The 19,827-nt window shown below is 42.0% G+C and overlaps 1 protein-coding gene across 7 annotated transcripts in view; it reads left to right on the forward strand.

The window, feature by feature from the left end:
- myt1b (myelin transcription factor 1b) overlaps positions 1 to 19,827 on the forward strand; it is a 52,991-nt gene that overhangs the window by 23,643 nt on the left and 9,521 nt on the right. For 5 of the 7 annotated variants that reach the window (XM_030733035.1, XM_030733036.1, XM_030733038.1 and 2 more), the window contains 7 exons: positions 2,266 to 2,400; positions 2,931 to 3,021; positions 3,273 to 3,389; positions 9,171 to 9,421; positions 13,176 to 13,363; positions 17,520 to 17,774; positions 18,365 to 18,519. In XM_030733035.1, the coding sequence (XP_030588895.1) occupies positions 2,266 to 2,400; positions 2,931 to 3,021; positions 3,273 to 3,389; positions 9,171 to 9,421; positions 13,176 to 13,363; positions 17,520 to 17,774; positions 18,365 to 18,519 (1,192 nt within the window). The remainder of the gene's footprint in view (positions 1 to 2,265; positions 2,401 to 2,930; positions 3,022 to 3,272; positions 3,390 to 9,170; positions 9,422 to 13,175; positions 13,364 to 17,519; positions 17,775 to 18,364; positions 18,520 to 19,827) is intronic. The other 2 variants (XM_030733037.1, XM_030733041.1) reach the window with 1 other exon arrangement.

Consider the following 19,827-nt stretch of genomic DNA (forward strand, 5'->3'; position numbering starts at 1 on the left):
CCTTCAGCTTTCAGGCCCCTCTTCTGTGGAACCAGCTCCCAGCTTGGATTCAGGAGACAGACACCCTCTCTATTTTTAAGATTAGATTTAAAACTTTCCTTCATGATCAAGCTTATAGTTAGGGCTGGATCAGGTGACCCGGAACCATCCCTTAGTTACGCTGCTATAGGCTCAGACTGCTGTGGGACTTCCTGTGATGCAATGAGTGCTTCTTCTCCACTTGCCTCTTTTCATCCCCCATGTGTTTATATACCACTGCAGCATGGCGTTACATTTTTGTCTTCCTTCTCCCTCAGTCTGCATTGTTTCCTGGCTCCCTATGCTCTGTTTTTCTTTTTTCTTTACTCTTTTTCCTCACCCGCAGCAGATGACTGCCCCTCCCTGAGCCTGGTTCTGTGGAGGCTTCTAACTGTTAAAAGGAGTTTTTCCTTCCCACCTCCACAAAGTGCTTGTTTAGGGTGCTGTTTGATTTTTGGTGTTTTCTCACTGTATGGTCTTTACCTTACAGTATAAAGCACCTTGAGGCAGCTGTAATTGTGATTTGGCACTTTATACATAAAGCTCAATTGAATTGATAATTGATGTTGTTTTGGTATGCTTGGAACTGAAGATACTTTCAAAGTTGTCTCTAAATTATTCATACATACCCAGAAGATTCTATTTAAAAAAGAAATTAAAAAAAGCCAGAATGGGCCGATTATATATGGAGTATTGTAAATATTAGCAATCACTGTTTGCCTGCCCCCAGTTCTTACAGTGGAAAGGCACCTGTTTGTCAAGGCTTTAACTCCCTCCCCTTCAACAGAGCCACACTGAGACCTGATAATCTGCTGCAGTATAATGTGTGACGTGTGTAAGCTATGATGCATGGAAAAGTCAAACAAAAGACAAAACAGTAAGAAGAAAAAGTGAATCAGCTGGTACCACTTTTGTTAAACTGGCATGCAGCAGTTTCTGTCCAAGAAAACATTACAGGCAAGTGCCAGAATTTAACACTCTTACTTTTCTCAGGTAAGCTAGCTTTAAAAGTGCCAGTTGCTCCCTGGTGTTTGGCTTTATATTAAGAACACAGACCAAAGGTGCTCCCTCAGTATTCAGTCTAATGCTCTGCAAGAAAGCAAGTGATTTTTTTTATAGCACAGTGATATGAATGGAATATAACAAAGAGGTGAGCATACAGAGAACGATGGTTTAAAGTTTTGCTAAATGTGCTGAATATAATGTTGGGAACAGAGGATATAAATAAGCAGTGTACCAACTAAGAGATGAGTCACAGAGCTCTGTTTAGATCCTCCCTTTTCTATTGTAATGGGGATGAAGTGGTTCCAGTTGAATAGACTTCCATGAAGAGCTGGGAGGAAGTGCTCAAAGAGAGAGAAAGGAGGGACAACAGCATGTGAGAGAGAGCACAGGAGAGAGGACAACATATCAACAGAGAAAAAGGAGGCATGCAGGTTGTTCCACAGTCAGCGGTGGAGTGTTTGTTTACATGCTACGTGTGTTCGAGCCTTGTATTACACATTTGGCACGCTGCCCGCTTGTCATGCTTCTCACAGTATAGCAGCAGTGTGATTACATGCCCGGTAGTGCTGCCCTCTCCTTGGCCTTAACTCCCTCCTGCGGTGACGTTCCTGTTCTGCTCGACGCTAATTAGGAGATGCATGTCTCGTTAACATTCAATTTGAAGGCCAATAGAGCATCACACCATCCTCTTGCTCCCTTCTCCTCTCTCCAGTGCCACTGATACTGCCTGGCCTACCTCGAGTAGCAGTGGGGAGGAGCAGGCATCTTTAATTATGTGTAAATTATACAGTGGTGCGAATTTCTTCTAATGTATTGTAAGGCACTCTTTTGTCCAAGATCCAAATAAGGTCTTTGGAAGTGTCGTGCAAATTTAGCCAAGGGTGGAAATGATTAAACTTGACAGGATAAGATCATTGCAGTTCATTATTTTGATAGTATTTTATCCTTAAAAGTATTTAAATAAGCACACATTTAGACTAATGCATGGTATACCTGGTATATTTACAGACACGCATAAGACATAAGTAGGGGATACAGATGGTGTGGCTTTTGTGCAGATGTTGGCGATATGTCTGGATTTCATGCTCAGCCAAGCAGACTGTCTGATGGCATTAACCACTCGCTTTTGTCCACCTTGTTCTTCCCACCTTCCCCTCTCCTTTTACTTGGCCTTCCTTTTTCCTGTTCTCCTTTCCATTTCACTACCTTCTTTTTCTACCGTCCTGCCCCACTCCAACCCAGAGAGCAGCAGGCCAGAGAAGAGAGAGAACAAGTGTCCTACACCAGGATGTGATGGGACTGGCCATGTGACCGGTCTTTACCCCCACCACCGCAGCCTATCAGGCTGTCCGCACAAGGACAGGATCCCCCCAGAGAGTGAGGTTTTATTTTTGTTGTTCTTTGTTATTCCAGCTGCTTAGAAGAGGAAAAATAATTTTTAATATGAAATCTACAAAAATTGTAATATCAGTTTAATTGTGGCTTCATGAGATTTTTCTGAGATCTCAGGACCCACATATTCCATGATTTGGTATATGTGTTTGGAGGACACAATCCTTTGGTTTGAATTGGGTAAATGTTTATATGAAGTCAGAAAACTGGCTTCAAATATGTAAATTAATTCTACTTTATTTCTATCATTTGGAATTTTGGGGTAGAGCAATACAGAACAAGTGCCTGTGTGTGGTTCACTCCATCAAAGCCTCTTTATATTCAAAGATAAATAACTGATATGAGATTTTTTTGGGACAGGGGCTAAAAATATTTATATAAGAAATTAAAAGAAAAAAAAAGCAAATCCCACCCCAATGATTTTCATACTCTCAGTTAAGTGAAAATATTGTTGATTTTTGATTGTTTAAACTGGGTTTTGGGGGTTTTGCCATAATTTTGTGTCTTTTCCTCAGTTCTGGCCATGCATGAAAATGTGCTGAAGTGCCCAACTCCTGGCTGCACTGGTCAGGGCCATGTTAACAGCAACCGCAACACACACCGCAGGTATATTTACGCACTTTACGCCATTGTATCTACAGATACAATAATGGAATTGGTACAAACAGTTTTCATACATATATGAAACTTGTGTGTGTGTGTTTGTAGGATGCACACTTTGTGCAGCTGCAAGCTCGTATATTCATGTATGCAGAGCAGCAAATGTGTCAGCCCACATCAGTACTGTGATGTGGATTTACAGGGTCAGCAGTATGCACTTGTAATATTCATCTTCTTTTCTTCCTTTGTCCCTGAAGTCTTTCTGGTTGTCCCATCGCTGCCGCGGAGAAGCTGTCCAAGAGCCACGATAAGCAGCATCTCTCTCAGTCAGGGAGCGAGCACCTCAAAGGAAGCCCCAATGACAGAGTGCTGAGGTGGGTCATCAGAAAAGTACAGTCACAATCGTTGAGGTGTTTCTGTTGCTCTTTTATGCCTTATACAATAGATATGGAGCCTTCATACCCTCACGAGAGGTGAATGATAGAAACACACACATATATTGGGTAAATACTGTCTGATAAGAGATAAGATAAGATAGTGTTTATTTGTCACATGCACAGTTATACACAGTACAATGCACAGTGAAATGTATTTTGTACCTGCAACCTAATAAACACACACATATAAATAAGAAGAATAAAAATTAAAAAAAAGTAATTCACACTATACACTATACTCTATATACTACACACTATACACACTTTTTAAATTATAATATTTACATTGTGCAATAATGGTCCAGTTAGGGCTCAGAGTTGAGCAGACGGATGGCTTGTGGGTAAAAACTCTTCTTCAACCTTTCAGTCTTAGTCCTCAGGCAGCGGTAACGCCGGCCTGATGGGAGCAGGGAGAAGAGAGAGTGTCCAGGGTGGCTGGGCTGTTTTAGGATCTTCATGGCCCTCAGCCTGCACTGCTTGGTGTAAATGTCCTGCAGGTTGGGGAGGGTGGTTCTGATGGTCCGTTCAGCTGAACGAACCACCCTTTTTAGGGCCATGAAGTCCTGCTTGGTGCAGTTTCCCATCCAGGTGGTGATGCTCCCACGCATGATGCTCTCGATGGTGCAGGTGTAAAAGTTCCTGAGCACCTTGAGTGGGAGCTTGAAGTCTCTCAGCCGCCTGAGGAGGCAGAGACGCTGTCTGGCCTTCTTCACAGTGATGTTTATGTGATGAGTCCAGGACAGGTCCTGTGAGATGGTCACTCCCAGGTATTTGAAGGTGTCCACTCTTTCCACCTCAGCACCACTGATGACAAGTGGATGGTAGTCCCTCTGCTGCTTCCTGCTGAAGTCCACGATCAGTTCCTTCGTTTTGCTGACGTTGAGCAGGAGGTGGTTCTCCTGGCACCAGTTCTCCAGGCGGGAGACCTCTCTCCTGTAGGCTGTCTCCTCATTGTGAGAGATTAGTCCCACAACAGCAGTGTCGTCAGCAAACTTGATGATGACGTTGGACTCTGACGTGGCCTCGCAGTCATGGGTGTACAGTGAGTACAGCAGAGGGCTGAGCACACAGCCTTGGGGGGATCCAGTGTTGAGGGTGAGGGAGGATGAGGTGAGGTGACCCACTCGTACCACCTGTGGTCTGCTGGTCAGGAAGCTGTGAACCCACCTGCACAGGGATGGGCCCAGGCCCAGGTCCAGCAGCTTAGAGACCAGCCTGGAGGGAACTATGGTGTTGAATGCTGAGCTGTAATCTACAAACAGCACTCTCACATAGTTCCCCTTACCAGTGTCTATGTGTGAAAGGGTCTTGTGGAGGAGGAAGGATATGGCGTCGTCTGTGGATCTGTCTGGCCGGTATGCAAACTGTAGTGGGTCGAGGGTGGTGGGCAGTGAGGAGGTGATGAATGTCTTGATGAGTCTCTCAAAACACTTCATCACCACAGAGGTGAGTGCTATGGGCCTGAAGTCATTGGGGCTGCTGGGGTGTGGTTTCTTTGGGACAGGGACTATGATGGACTTTTTAAAGCAGGTGGGAATCACACACAGTTTCAGTGAGAGGTTGAATATCAGTGTAAACACAGGTGCCAGCTGGTCAGCGCAGGTCTTAAGGACACGTCCACTAATACCGTCTGGTCCAGCCGCTTTCCTGGTGTTTACACGTCTAAACGCCCTCCTCACGTCGCGCTCCGTCACAGTGAGTGTCTCCGCCCCTCCGGCCGGGAGCGCAGCGGGCTGTCGGCTTCCCGACTCAAAGCGCGCAAAGAAGATGTTGAGTTCATCAGCCAGAGAAGCGTCGGCACTCACCGGGTGTGTGTGTGGTGCTTTGTAGTCCGTGATGGTGCGTAGTCCCTGCCACAGTCCCCTGGGGTCAGACTGTTGTAGTTGCTGTTCCAGTCTGCGGCCGTAGCGATGTTTAGCCTCTTTCACCGCTCTGCGGACGTTGTATGATGCAACCTTGTAGTCCTCCATGTTCCCAGAGGCGAGGCCGGAGTTGTAGGCAACGGTGCGGGACCTCAGGGCGTCGCGGACAGATTTATCCACCCACGGCTTCTGGTTGGGAAAAGTCCTGATGGTCCTCCTAAGTGAAGTGTCTTCAACAACTTTCCCAATAAATCCCACAACAGTTTCCGTAAACTCCTCGATGTCTCCGCCCGCGCTGCTGCGAAACATGTCCCAGTCGGTTGAATCCAACGCACCCTGCAGAGCGGCCTCTGTTTGATCAGACCACCGTGTCACTTCTCTCACAGCAGGGGGTTCCTGCCTGAGCCGTTGTTTGTATTTCGGCATGAGAAGGACAGAGGTGTGGTCAGACTTCCCAAAAGGCGGAAGAGGCTTTGCTTTGTAGCCTTCTTTGAATGGAGAATAGCAGTGGTCTAGGGTCCTCTCTCCTCTGGTGGGGCAGTCGATGTGTTGAATCAACTCCGGTATCAGCTTTTTCAAGTTTGCACTGTTAAAGTCCCCGGCTACGATGAGAGCCGCATCACGCTGGTTAGCCTGATAGGTGGAAATCGCCTCATGTAGCTCGGATAGTGCAGTGTTTGTGTCCGCCTGAGGTGGAATATAGACGGCGCTGAAGATGACCGACGTAAACTCGCGGGGCAGGTAGTGGGGACGGCATTTCAGGGTTAGGAGCTCCAGGTTAGGTGAACATGATTGTTTCAGAAGGACAACATTCCTACTGTCACACCAGTTGTTATTAATCATTAGGCACACACCTCCTCCTCTTGATTTTCCAGACTCACTCGTTCTGTCCGTGCGATGAACACTGAAGAACTCCGACGGCTGTACGGCGTGGTCCGGTATGAGGGGAGTCAGCCATGTCTCCGTGAGACAGATGATGTTGCAGTCCCTTATGTCCCTCTGAAACTGTATCCTGGCCCTGAGTTCGTCCAGCTTGTTATCCAGTGACTGGACATTAGCCAACAGGATGCTCGGCAGTGGCGTTTGGTGCGCTCTGCGCCTCAGCCTCTCTCTTACGCCGGCTCTTTTCCCTCGGGGCCTTGTCCGTGACCTGGGTGCTCCGCGCCGTCCTTTGTTTGAGCTGGCCCACTGGAAACGCAGTATCTCCCGAGGCCAAGTCGGGTCGGGAGAAAAAGGTGTCAGAATACAGCCAGAGTGCTGTATTCTGATATTAAAAAGAGTCTGTCTGTCATACGTGATATGACACAGAGCAGGCGGAATTATAAAGTCAAAAATTAGAGCTAAACCTAATATATACAAACAAAGCGTAGGAGCAGGTACGACGGCTGCTGACCTCACCGGCGCCATCTTGGAAATCTGTTGAGTGATATTGGCATAACAGCATCAGGTCAGAATTTTGCAACTGGTACACCCCTATAAAAATAAAACTGAATGCATTGTAATTACATGCATTGTAGGTAATTGCACTTATCAATGCTTTTTATTGTAAAAAGAAAAAGAAAACAAATAGTGTGAAAACACTTTGTTCTTCAGGTGAAATGGTATTTACAGGAATGCTTAACTACGGGGCCTGAGTGTGGTGCCCTGAGAAACACAAGAAAACCTGGTACAAAGAGAAGGATCATTGTTAAGTACAGTGGGAATAAATACTTGACTTTAGTGTGTTGCCCTTGATTTTTTATGAGTTGATAAGTGAAAGTTTTAACGTCTCCATGCTCATAACATCAACAAAGCTAAAAGCAAAATAATACGTGTTAGCTAGGCAACTTTTTTTTTTTTTTTGTAGTCTAAAAGCTTTGCTACTGCTACTAAAGTGTCTTTTGCTAGTGTGTAACATTAGGCAGTATCAAATGGCCTTCACTGGTGTAGTTAGTTGATTTAGCTATGTAAACTTTTCAGGTGAGCTCGCTGAACACACGGTGCTCTTATAGTCGGATGTTATCCACATTCCAGATCCACTCCAGGCAGAATCTGACACACCCATCAATTCATAATTTATAAATGATGGAACTGTTAAATGGTGATGAAAAAAATAGGGAATAAAATAAAGATCAAAACAGGAAATGCAAATTATTTGGCATAATGAACATATAAGATTTTCTCTTTCTGACCAACTGATTGGAAGTTATAGCTACAGTATGGAGATTTTTAATTAGATTTAGATTTAGCTTTAATTTATTAATCCCTTGGGAGAGTTCTGTCAGGGAAATTAAAAGTTCCAGAACACCCATCGAAAAAGAAGGCAAACAACTGTTTTTAGTTTTATATTTCATTTTAATTCTTTAACTAGCAGTGCTAGTCTTTATAGTTCAGGTTTGTGTGGTTAAAAACTCCTGCCTTTTGTCCTTTTCTGAAGCCAGTAGATGAGATGATGAATAGCAGGAACTACGGTAGATCGGGCACAGTGACCCTTTCACCTACATAAAAGCTGTCTCCTCCAATCCAAACCCCTCACAGCTGAGTCCTTGTCAAGGTTAGCTGCTTTACTGCTGAGCCACATTGAAACCGCAGAGACAATCCTGACCTTGGTTACTTTGCCCTGCGTGAGAGGTGGAGCCTGTCCTCTGAATGGCTCAATAATAACAAGAAAGTCTTGAAACATCCTGGCTGGCAGGCTAATCATTACTGTCACCTCACATGCTAAGATCTTTTTATCTACATTCATCTCCCCCAACTGGCCAGGCACCGTGATCCTGGCCAAAAGAATGATAATTAGCACAAACCAGACACTGGTATTATGCTAAGTCTGTGCTCTTCCTCATTGGTATTTTAATTAATAATGCAGCCGATAAGCTAATTATGCAAGTTATAGGGGCATTGCGGAGGGATAGGAAAAAATAATTGCTTTCCTTGAGGAAAACCTCATCAGTGCTTGGACAAAGCATCAAGTATTAAAAAATAATAAGGCTTGCTTTGTTTTTCCTTTTCAGATTGTTATTCAAATGAGTTTGCTTGTCTCTTATATTTGGAGCTGCAGAATACCTCGTTCTAATGGAATCCATGTTGAATTAATAAAATGAAAAAAAAAAAATCCCCTGTGATCGGTTGCAGCTCTTCTTTGTACATGTATTATTGGTGTGCCACTGTGTGATGGCCACCTCAGCAACTGTACAACTATAGGCCAGGTCTTGTAAGCTATTAATGAGCATATGGTTGGAGAAAACACTGAGAAAAGACTTCAGCAGTATGGAATGCAGAGAGGGATAAATAGGGTTGGGCCAAAGTGGGTGGAGGGCTTGGAGATAAGACGGGGAGGGGATGCAAAAGAAAAAAGAATAGAAAAGCAAAGATGAGGAAGGTCACTTCGCTCCTCCTGCCTCTATCCCCCAGCCTACCCCTCCTCTCTCTCCTCTTTCACCACTCCCTCTTCTTTCGTTCCCAATCTTCTCTTTTCCCCTCCTCTCTTCTCTCTCGCTCCCCACGCCCTTCCACCTCCCCCTGGTCTATCAGTGGATTTACGCCAACAGGTCTGACAAAAGCCCAGGCTCTCCAGAAAACGAGAGGGCTTAAAGCTCATAAATTCCATGCTGTACAACATGCAAATGTGCCCTCTGCTGATAAGAGAGCTTTTAATCCTGCTGCACTCCTGCTAAGTACACCATTGCTCCTGTCTTCACTCTCTCTGTTTCACTCTACCTTTTTTGCTCATTCTTTTATTCTCCTTTTCTCCCCATTTGTTTTTGTGTGTGTGTGTGTGTGTGTGTGTGTGTGTGTGTGTTTGTTTTATTGTATCAGTCCTATTTTTATTTCTCATCTACTCTCTTGTTTCTGCTTCATTTTTGTCTTTAATCCCCAGCCCCACCCTGACCTCCTCTCCCTCTCCCCCCTGCAGGCCCATGTGTTTTGTGAAGCAACTGGAGGTCCCCCAGTACGGCAGCTACAGGCCCAACATGGCGCCGTCCACACCTCGCGCCAACTTGGCCAAGGAGCTAGAAAAGTACTCCAAGGTGTCCTTCGATTATGCAAGCTTCGATGCTCAAGTGTTCGGGAAGCGCACGCTTGCTCCAAAGATGCCCACCAGCGAAACCTCACCCAAAGCCTTCAAAAGTAAGAAGGAACCTCTGCCTTCTTCTCTGACTGACATGCATATATATATATATATATATATATATATATATATATATATATATATATATGTTTTCTCCAACCACATATATATATATTTTTTTTTTTATATGTTCACTGTGCATATTCTTATGAGAAAGGCTGATGAGAAGATAAAATTCTTTACCATTTCAACCAATTTATGACCAACTAGGCACATGGCCCATATAAGGTGAACTAGTGGCTGGGTTACAGCAGCCAGAATCACCATGAGGAAGCACTCTCAGACCAAATAAATCACAAAGAAAACTAGAGATATGGACCACATTTAAGCCAAATTGCTATTAATATCATTTGTACTATTTCTTGGTCACAGAGTTGCCCTTTTTAAGGTTTAAGTTCAAAATGCATGCATAGCAGTGGCTGTGACACTACTTCTCACACATTAAAGTAGCTTACATCCCACAACACTGGAGCTGCAACACATGTAGGTGAGTCACAAGGCCACGTTATTTAAAGGGAAGCTGAGCTGTTACATTCCAGCTTCTTAACTATAAGCACTGCACGTTTTGTCATGTGGATAAACATATAAATGTTATCACTCATCTCTTTTTGTGAAGGTGACTTCGATGTTTTTTGATGTGACTTTTTGTTTTGTGTTTTTTTGTGTTGTTAGTCTGGAATAAAGTTTGATTACATGAGTGACTGAAATCCTCGACCCAAATAATTTGACTTAAGCAAGAATCTTCAAAGAATCAACATTTAGGGAATGGCACTTAGTGAGACTGAGCCTGGTTCTGCTGGAGGTTTCTTCCTGTTAAAAGGGAGTTTTTCCTTCCCACTGTCACCAAGTGCTGCTCATAGGGGGTCAGTTTTGACTGTTGGGTTTTCTCTGTATTATTTTAGGGTCTTTACCCGCAATATAAAGCACCTTGAGGCGACTGTTTGTTGTGATTTGGCGCTATATAAATAAAATTGAATTGAATTGAATTAATTGAAATCAAATATACCACATCAATCAGAAATCAAAGTGTAAACCTGTTTGGTTTTTTTTGTTTTTGTTTCTTGATTTTGTTTTGTTTTGTAAATTAAGTTCTGGAAATCAGTAAAAAAATTAATTAATTATTATTAATTAATTATAAAATAAAATAAAATAAAAATGTAAACCAACAATCAGTTGCAGTGTGAAACAGGTAGCTCGCCACTATCTAAAGGTAGCTAACTCCACCAAATTGTACCTTTAGGCTGACTAATTATCTTATTTGTTTAATCCATGTCAAAAACAAAGACAAACTGTGTTTTTAGAGGGAGCTGTGAGGATTTTATCTTTGGCTCAAAGCACTGATTGTATATCAAAGATGGAAGTAGCCACTACAACATAACCACTGATTAATGGACTCCACATTTTGAAAGCTTCAGCGTTAGCATTTTTGGCTGCTGTCGTGCTGTGGTTTTGGAGCAAGCAGTGACCATATTTAGACTTGAAAGTGGCGTTATGCCAGCAAGCTTGGTTAGCCTGCTGCATCCATAGATTGTAGCAGAAACATGTATCTGCTGAGGAGTGTTAAGAAACAGAATAATATAATGATTTTCCAAAACTGAAGCACGCTTCTTTTGACAGTGTGTACAACACACAAAAACCATGTCATAATTCCATCAAAACAGCTTCAAAAGGCACCAAAACATAACTGAGAGGTCCACTTTTTTGACTCAATGACATCATGGTAGCTACAATTGTTATGAAGCAGGAGACCATCCATAGTGCTAAAAATAGTTTTTTGGAACATGCTTTTTTCTGCTGTTGGTCAGTTTAGCATCTGCATCTAAGGGGACTGACTGGCTGTTGGAGCTAGCCTCAAGTAGCCATTAGAGAAAGTGTAGCTTTTGGCCCTTTGACTTTATTTTTCAGGCCTGGATGTTGCTGCTGGGCTAGAAGTAGTGACATATGATGTAACATGTTACATCAGTAGTTGGTGATGCAGTTAAAATGTCAACCTATTCCTTTTAACCTAAGTCCAGGGCCCTGTACTACAAAGCCAGTTCACCAGACCCCAGGGTATCCTTCTGTTATTCACTTACCCTAACACTGGTGATCAGGCTAAGTGGTCACATGAAGCTAATCAACTCACCAAGTTAACCCAGGCTTTCCCCTGAGTGTTCACATGAAAGGGGTGGTTTAGGTAGCATCTGACCAATCAACTGATTAGTGTACCAGCACCTGAGTGGCTGATTTTACAAAGAAAGCGTAAACTATAATATTAGAAACTTATGAAGAGGTTACACACCTAATACGGAATGCAAGTCCCACAGCTGCCACAGATAAATCAGTGATGTGAGAGGAAAGGTGCTGTACAGTAGTTTAGTACTGAAAGCGCTGCATGAACGTGTGAGTGCTTTCAGCGTTTTGGTCAGTAAGACTGTCAAAGAGCTACTACATTAATAAAGTGTAGCCTATTTGAAGGCAAGAAGTAAAGCTGGCAAAAATGCCAGTTGTGTGAGTTAACAGAATTATTAATATCACAACTTTATCATTAAGATATGAGAGAATCTGATATATTACATTAAATTAATGTTCAGATTTGCATGACGGTTTGTATTCTTTCAGCTGCAGCAAGTAAAGAATAAATACAAAACCAGAGTGCAAATGTAAGCTTAGTCTACCTGAGACTGATATAAAGTCCACAAGTACAAACGTATCCCTGTTTATACATTAATGCTTATGGAAAAGGAAAATTGTTGTAAAATAGTTTTCAACCAAAAGGCTAAAAAAATAAAAATAAAAATCCAGGAATAAAGTTGCATATAAGAATTTGTATTTGGGAAACACAAATACTTCGGACACTTTTAAAAAACTTTAGACTCTCCTGCTCTCTGCATACAGACGTCTGGGCAGTTTCCAGGAATGGCAATGCTATTTTCTGGAGATCTGATCGGTCACTAGGTGGCCAACTATACTGATACCTCAGCTATACTTGTTGATGTCAGATCTGAACATGACCTGCTCTGGAGCAGTTTAGGTTTGTAGCACAACCACAGCACTGTAACCCCAGTAAGAAGTGAACCACCTTCGTAGTACAGAAAACTCAGGGTTAACCCCAAAGTTACCTGGTTGCAGCAGACGACTGCCCCTCCCTGAGCCTGGTTCTGCTGGAGGTTTCTTCCTGTTAAAAGGGAGTTTTTCCTGCCCACTGTCACCAAGTGCTGCTCATAGGGGGTCGTTTTGACTGTTGGGTTTTCTCTCTAATTATTGTAGGATTCTTACCTTATAACAGGGATCCTCAAATCCAGGCATTGAGGTCCGGTGTCCTGCAGGTTTTAGATGTGTCCCTGATCCGACACACCTGAACCAAATGGCTGAATTACCTCCTCAGTATGCAGTCAAGTTCTCCAGAGTCCTGCTAATGACTTCTATATTTGACTCAGGTGCGTTGAAGCAGAGACACATCTAAAACCTGCAGGACACCGGACCTCGAGGCCTGGATTTGAGGATCCCTGCCCTATAACATAAAGGGCCTTGAGGCAACTGTTGCTGTATAAATAAAATCGAATTGAACTGAACTGGATAAGATGAAATCCTACTTTGTAGTGCAGGCCTTAGCTAGGGTTCTCCCAACAAACATTCCCACTCACATATTTTTTTCAATCCCCTTTTGCTTCAGTATTTACACATTTTTACACATTCTTTTTCTTTTAGATTATCAGCCAAATTTTTTTGTTACCTGAACATGGATTTAACTTGGGATTTGTCCCCTTACAGCTAAGCCCTCATTCCCCAAAGCATCATCACCTAGCCTCAGCCTCCATGGCTATGGGAAAAGCTCCTCCTTGGCCTACGACTACTCCCATGATGCTGAGGCTGCTCACATGGCTGCCACCGCCATCCTCAACCTATCCACTCGCTGCTGGGAGAAACCTGAGAACCTTAGCACCAAACCCCAAAACAAGGTAAACCCAACAAACAATTTTTTCATGGTCATCAGCATTTTATTAAGAGCCACAGCCGTGATTAAAACAGTGCAATCAATCAGTTCATCACCAGGTAAATGTACTTAATTTGAAGTGAGTCAAGTATGGATGGTTTTGCTATTGTAAAGTACTGCCTTGTTCTTCTCTCCAAAACACTCGGAGAAAGATTTTATTATCTGATTGTAGTGCAGATGAAACATTGCAGGCCACAGCTGGTGAGATGAGAGGGGATAGCAGTGGGTGTGCCTTCTCCACCCCTCTTCTCTCCTCTCCTCTCGCTCGTTTTTTTTTCTTTCCCCATCAACTCGGCATGAATATATCATCAGGAGGCATTGGTTTACAGCAACAGGATGGTGTTGAGATTCAGTTGCATCACCTCTCTCATCCTCTTTCATCGTTTCATCCCTCCATCCCACACACTTTTCATGTTGTTATTGAATTTGGCTGACTGCCAGTTGCCTGGATTACTTTTCCACCAGGTAGCCTTTTTTCATTATCTGCCGGACAGATCTCCCACTCTCTTTCTCCACCCCCGCCACTCTTTCTATCATTTTCTTTTTCAGATCTCCTTTTACCCTCTTTTATCTTTCTCTCTTCTTCCCTATGCAAGTCTCCCTGTTCCTCACGCCGTCTCTATCTATACTTATCTGTTTCTCCCTCCCTCCCTCTCTTTCTCCTTTGTGTACACAGGAGGTGTAATAGGAGCACCACTTTCCCCCATATTGTGATTTTTAAAAGCCTTTTTGTCTCACAGAGGAGAGAAAGTGACTGCTTCATCATTTTTCGATTTCTGACATGCTTTTAGGCAGATAAAAAGTGAAAATTAATGTCTCTGGCAGCAAAGCAGAGCAAGGTGTTCAGCAAGGCACAGATCCAAGAGCAGGCCTTAGCTGCACAGATCAACTGGGGACTGATCTGGAATCAGAGTTGGAGCCAGTTGAAATCCAATATTGAAACACTGGAAATCTGAGCTCATCAACCTGGGACATTTCTGGGAACAGTTCCCATTTTCTCTCCTCCTCTCTTAACCTTTTGAATTTTCTGGCCCTTGACCAGCCCATATAAGCACCATTTTACATGAATGCTGAAAACACTGCTCTTTTCACCCCTCTGTTTCTGTTCACCTGCCAGAACTATAATAAAGCATGGAGAGATGGAACACTGTGTTCATGCTGTTGGCACTAGAGTACATTAGATATCATGACTAACATGCTTAGGCGATGAGGCTGGTGTTCTGAACCTGAGTGTGAGTGCTCTGAAAGAATGCATCACACTGGTGCATGACTGTATAAACGCTTGTTTGATACAGGCTCGAGGGCAGTTTTATAAGCAGGTGGAGATGGATGGGCAAAATTTTACTATGTGAAAGTTCAGTTTTTATTTAGAATGTATGAAATTAGGATTCAGGAAAAATGTGTTGCGCTGCATCAGAATCTGCTCAAGAGGGTAATTAAAATAATCCCAATCATCATCACACAGGACCGCCTTACATATACACTGAAGTGCACCAGAGGAGACTGCATTACTAATTCACGTTTGAGAATACTTAATTAGATGTATTAGTTAGCTGTGTTTCTCCATTAATTTTCTCCCAGATTATGCATTGAGCCCCAAAGTTTTCAGCATTAAAAAAGCTAAATAATCATATTCATGTACTGAGTGAACTATGATTAAAAAAATTCTGAAACATTTTACTAAATAATTAAAGCTCAACTTGTTGATATTATTATAAATGACTAATTTTATTTAATGAGCCTCCATCCCCTCATCTTTCAGTCAACCATCACACTGCCACTTCTGCTAGCAGGCTCAGAAACAGCTAGCACATGCGAGCTAGGGCTGTGACAGTCCTTCTACTAACTAACCTCTGATTTCAAGGGAATGTATTATACATTTCCTGTTTCACGGTTATATATATATAACTGGTTATATATATAATATGATAGTATGCTCATATTAAACATTTAAACATGGCAAAAGTTTCAAATCTTGTGTTTTAATAATGTTACAATGAGCTAATTTTTTCTCATTCCAGATTTCAATATAGTCATCCTTTTCAGGTTTAGCATGCCTTCAAAGTACATGCACCTCAGCAGGCTTGCAGTCAGAACAAAAAGGGCTTATAGGCACGGGGGGGAGCTTAAAGAGATAGGAGTTGAAATGGCTCATTTTACACAGAGGGTGGACTTTGAGGTTGCATAAAGGTATAGTATAAGATCTATAAGGATTTTTTTTCAAATGTTAAGCATTCAAACCTACTATAGTGAGGTCCCAGAATAAAAGTATGCAGCTATAAATTAGAGTCACAACTCATATAAACAGTCATTGATGGGCTATGTTCCACAGACCTTCAAGGTGGCTGTAATTAAACCTCTGCTTAAAAAGCCATCACTGACCCAGCTGTCTTAGCTAATTATAGGCCAATCTCCAACCTTCCTTTTCTCTCAAAGATTCTTGAAAGAGTAGCTGTAAAACAGCTCACTGATCATCTGCAGAGGAACGGTTTATTTGAAGAGTTTCAGTCAGGTTTCAGAATTCATCACAGTACAGAAACAGCATTAGTGAAGGTTACAAATGATCTTCTTACAGCCTCTGACAGTGGACTCATCTCTGTACTTGTCCTGTTGGACCTCAGTGCAGCTTTGATACTGTTGACCATAACATTTTATTACAGAGATTAGAGCTTGCTATAGGTATTAAAGGTACTGCACTGCAGTGGTTGAGTCATATTTATCTCATAGACTCCAATTTGTTCATGTAAATGGGGAGTCTTCTTCACACACTAAGGTTAATTATGGAGTTCCACAGGGTTCTGTACTAGGACCAATTTTATTTACATTATACATGCTTCCCTTAGGCAGTATTATTAGAAAGCACTGCATCAATTTTCTTTGTTATGCAGATGATACTCAGCTTTATCTATCAATGAAGCCAGATGACACACATCAATTAGTTAAGCTGCAGGAATGTCTTAAAGACATAAAGGCCTGAATGACCTCTAATTTCCTGCTTCTAAATTCAGATCAAACTGAAATTCTTCTTCGCTCTCAGACTGCTGGCTTACTTGTGGTTCCTAGCATACTTAGAGGTAGAATGGGAGGCAGAGCCTTCAGCTTTCAGGCCCCTCTTCTGTGGAACCAGCTCCCAGTTTGGATTCGGGAGACAGACACCCTCTCTATTTTTATTAAAACTTTCCTTTATGATCAAGCTTATAGTTAGGGCTGGATCAGGTGACCCTGAACCCTCCCTTAGTTATGCTACAATAGGCCTAGTCTGCTGGGGGGTTCCCATAATGCACTGTTTTGTCTTCATTCACATCTTTTCACTCTGTCTCTGTTTATACCCCACTCCACATTCAATCATTAGTTATTATTAATCTCTAGCTCTCCTCCACAGTGTATCTTTTGTCCTGTCTCCCTCCCCTCAGCAGGTCACAGCAGATGACTGCACCTCCCTGAGGTTTTATTGGAGGTTTCTTCCTGTTAAAAGGGAGTTTTTCCTTCCAACTTTCATGAAGTGCTTACTCATAGAGGATTATCTGATTGTTGAATTTTCTCTGTAATTATTGTAGGGTCTTTACCTTATAATATAAAGTGCATTGAGGCGACTGTTGTTGTGATTTGGCGCTATATAAATAAAACTGAATTGAAACTGAATCGAATTACTAGACAGCCTGCAAGCCAGCTATATTGAGCTTGAATTAGTCCATGGCATTTAAGTAAATAGCTTGTGTCAGTAGCAGTAGCTGCTGGTTATTTGGGACAGCTCTTTAAAGACACACAGCTCAGTGAAGAGAAAACAGGAAATGTTTTATCTTTAGTTTGCTTAGCCAACTAGCTAACAGGCTAGCTAACAATAGTTGAGTGTGCTCAGGGAATGGTATGAATAAATTAACACAGAAAATTACTTTGACTTGTTTGCATTTTCAAAATGCTAACAAAATTAAAAATAAACAAATGTAAAGATTTCATTAGTATGTACTTAATTATTCATTCAGTTACTTCACAGTCACTCATCTAGGATTATTTATTTGTTAAAGTCTTAAATCAGGCCTTTTAAAAGCTAATTAGAAGTAACAAATATGCTCAGCTATAAATTCCTATAAATAATATCCTATAAATTACTTTCTCTCCAGGAAATGGACATTGAAGTGGATGAGAATGGCACCCTGGACCTGAGTATGAAAAAACCCATTAAACGAGAGGGAAGTCTGTCTGGGACAAGCCCCGGGGTTCGGTCTCCAGACCCTTCCTCCTCCTCTTCTTCAATCCATCATGGCGGAAACAGTGGGATGACATCACCAAACATACATACCTACAAGCAGGAGGACTGGGAGGGACCTCTGGATTACACCAAACCCAACCGCCAGAGAGAGGAGGAAATGGACGAGGTCAGTACAATTAGACAGAGCAAAAGTACGAGCTCCAGACATGCGGCATTTCCTCAGATGTTACTCACAGAGGAGATATTGCGACATAAATAACAACAGACAAAATTCCCCCTAAGCTTTTTAAATGAAAAACTCTTAATTGTTTACATCACTTTGTGTAATTCCCTTTTCTTAGTCCCTGTCCCCTTTTCCTCTTTCTATTATTCATTTATTTCACTGAAATGTGAGAGTTACTGTACAGTTAAAACATTGCACTGTGTAACAGAGGTAGTGTGTCAGGTGCATTGCACCATCCTGGATTTGGCATATGCTAATTTTTACTCCTTTGAACTTTTTCAAAAGAAATATAAAGGGCCTTGAATGTTAATTTTTTATGAGGACACTCTGCATTTGGAAACATCACTTGTCTGCAAAAGAATAAAAGAGGATTGTGTGCACATGGTGTTTGCAAAGTTTCTTTGTTTATATCAAATATGCAAACTATTGCTAGGAAATATATTAAAAAAAGAGACCTCAGACAATAAGTCCATCCACAATTTAAACAGCAACAGGTCTGCAGTAGATTTATCAGTGTGGTAATCACTTTTCAGATGGAGCACACTGGCCAGTCATACGTCTCTTCTGAGGCAGAGGACTGTGACATGATGCAGGACTGTCTAGAAGAGAGGAAATATCCTGGAGAGGTCACAACCCCAAGCTTCAAGGTCAAATTTCAGCCCAAAGATAGCAAGAAGGAGCTGCTCTCGTAAGTAATGTGGCCAAGAATTTACAGTCACTCTTATATTCTGATGTGTAGCAAGATTAAAAGAATCCAATATATATATTCAATTACATCCAGGAAAGGAAAAAACTCATAGAAAGTGACTATGTTAGACGTCCTCATGATGTTGAGATTTGGCTAAAAAAAAAGGTTTCTTTCAGGTCAGTAAAGCTGGGAATCACCAGACACCCCATGATATGATATCATCACAATACTTCACTCACGATATTATTGCAATTTTTTTTTAACATTTTGTGATAAACTGTGTATTTCAATAACATATATTGTGATTTATCACCTTTTTTAAACTGCAAATTATATCCTCAAAGTTAAACTTTGTCAGTATCTGTTTTATCCAAAAGGCTAAAATTATTCCCCTTCAGTTTTGCTTCAAAATGAGATTGTTACTGTACCTAGAAAACAACCAGCTAGCAGCCAGCTGAGTCGAGTCTCCTGCAGCTGTGCTCATTGACAAAGACTTATTACTCAGACTGTTGACAACATGTTGGCAATTTGTGGTCTTGAGTGTGCAACAGCCTCAAGCACTGGGCAACCATTCGGTCAACACAAGCTGCAATTGGTCACAGAATGTGGAAAAAATTCAGTACGATCACCAGCAACCACCAATGACTTTCTGCAGATGCAAAGAGGTTACTGTCCTGTTGCTACCTGTGTGGCTGAGCCATTAGCTTGCTCTGAATTAGGAGGTAGCTTTGTCAAGCTGAGCATGGTTTTTGGTTGATCGATTTAATTTAAGTTTGCTAACGTTATCTCGGGTTAGCTGTGCATTAGAAGAGCCCTCTTGTTTGTAGTATTCCCAGAGTATTTTGTTTTGTTTAATAAAATATTGATGTTTGGTGTACATGTATCAATACCACACAAAATATCTAGATGCTATGCTTCATCAATTTTTTTCCATCACCCCTCCAGGTCAGTAAAAACATCAGTAAAATGGCGTCTTCTTTCATGACCAGCAGATTTGAACCCAGAACTTTTTTGGGTTGAGTCAGCAGTGCTGATCACTACACTGGCATGCAGCCCTCGCACGTGGGAACAACAGAGTTCTGACTGTTCAGAGGCTCAGAAAACTAAGCAACCCCATGAGAAACACTGATCTATATATGGCCTGAACATGTTGTTTACTGTATGCATGACGGTCTGTGTGTGCAGACAGAATGTTGTGTGATGGCCTGGATATAACCTTTTCACAACACTTTGCCAATCAAGTATTAAAACACATTTGCTTTTGAATCAAGTTTGACTCTTGAACCAAATTTAACCCGATTTTAGCAC

This window comes from Archocentrus centrarchus, chromosome 7 (genome assembly GCF_007364275.1).
Source record: "Archocentrus centrarchus isolate MPI-CPG fArcCen1 chromosome 7, fArcCen1, whole genome shotgun sequence".
Classification (NCBI taxonomy): Eukaryota; Metazoa; Chordata; class Actinopteri; order Cichliformes; family Cichlidae; genus Archocentrus; species Archocentrus centrarchus.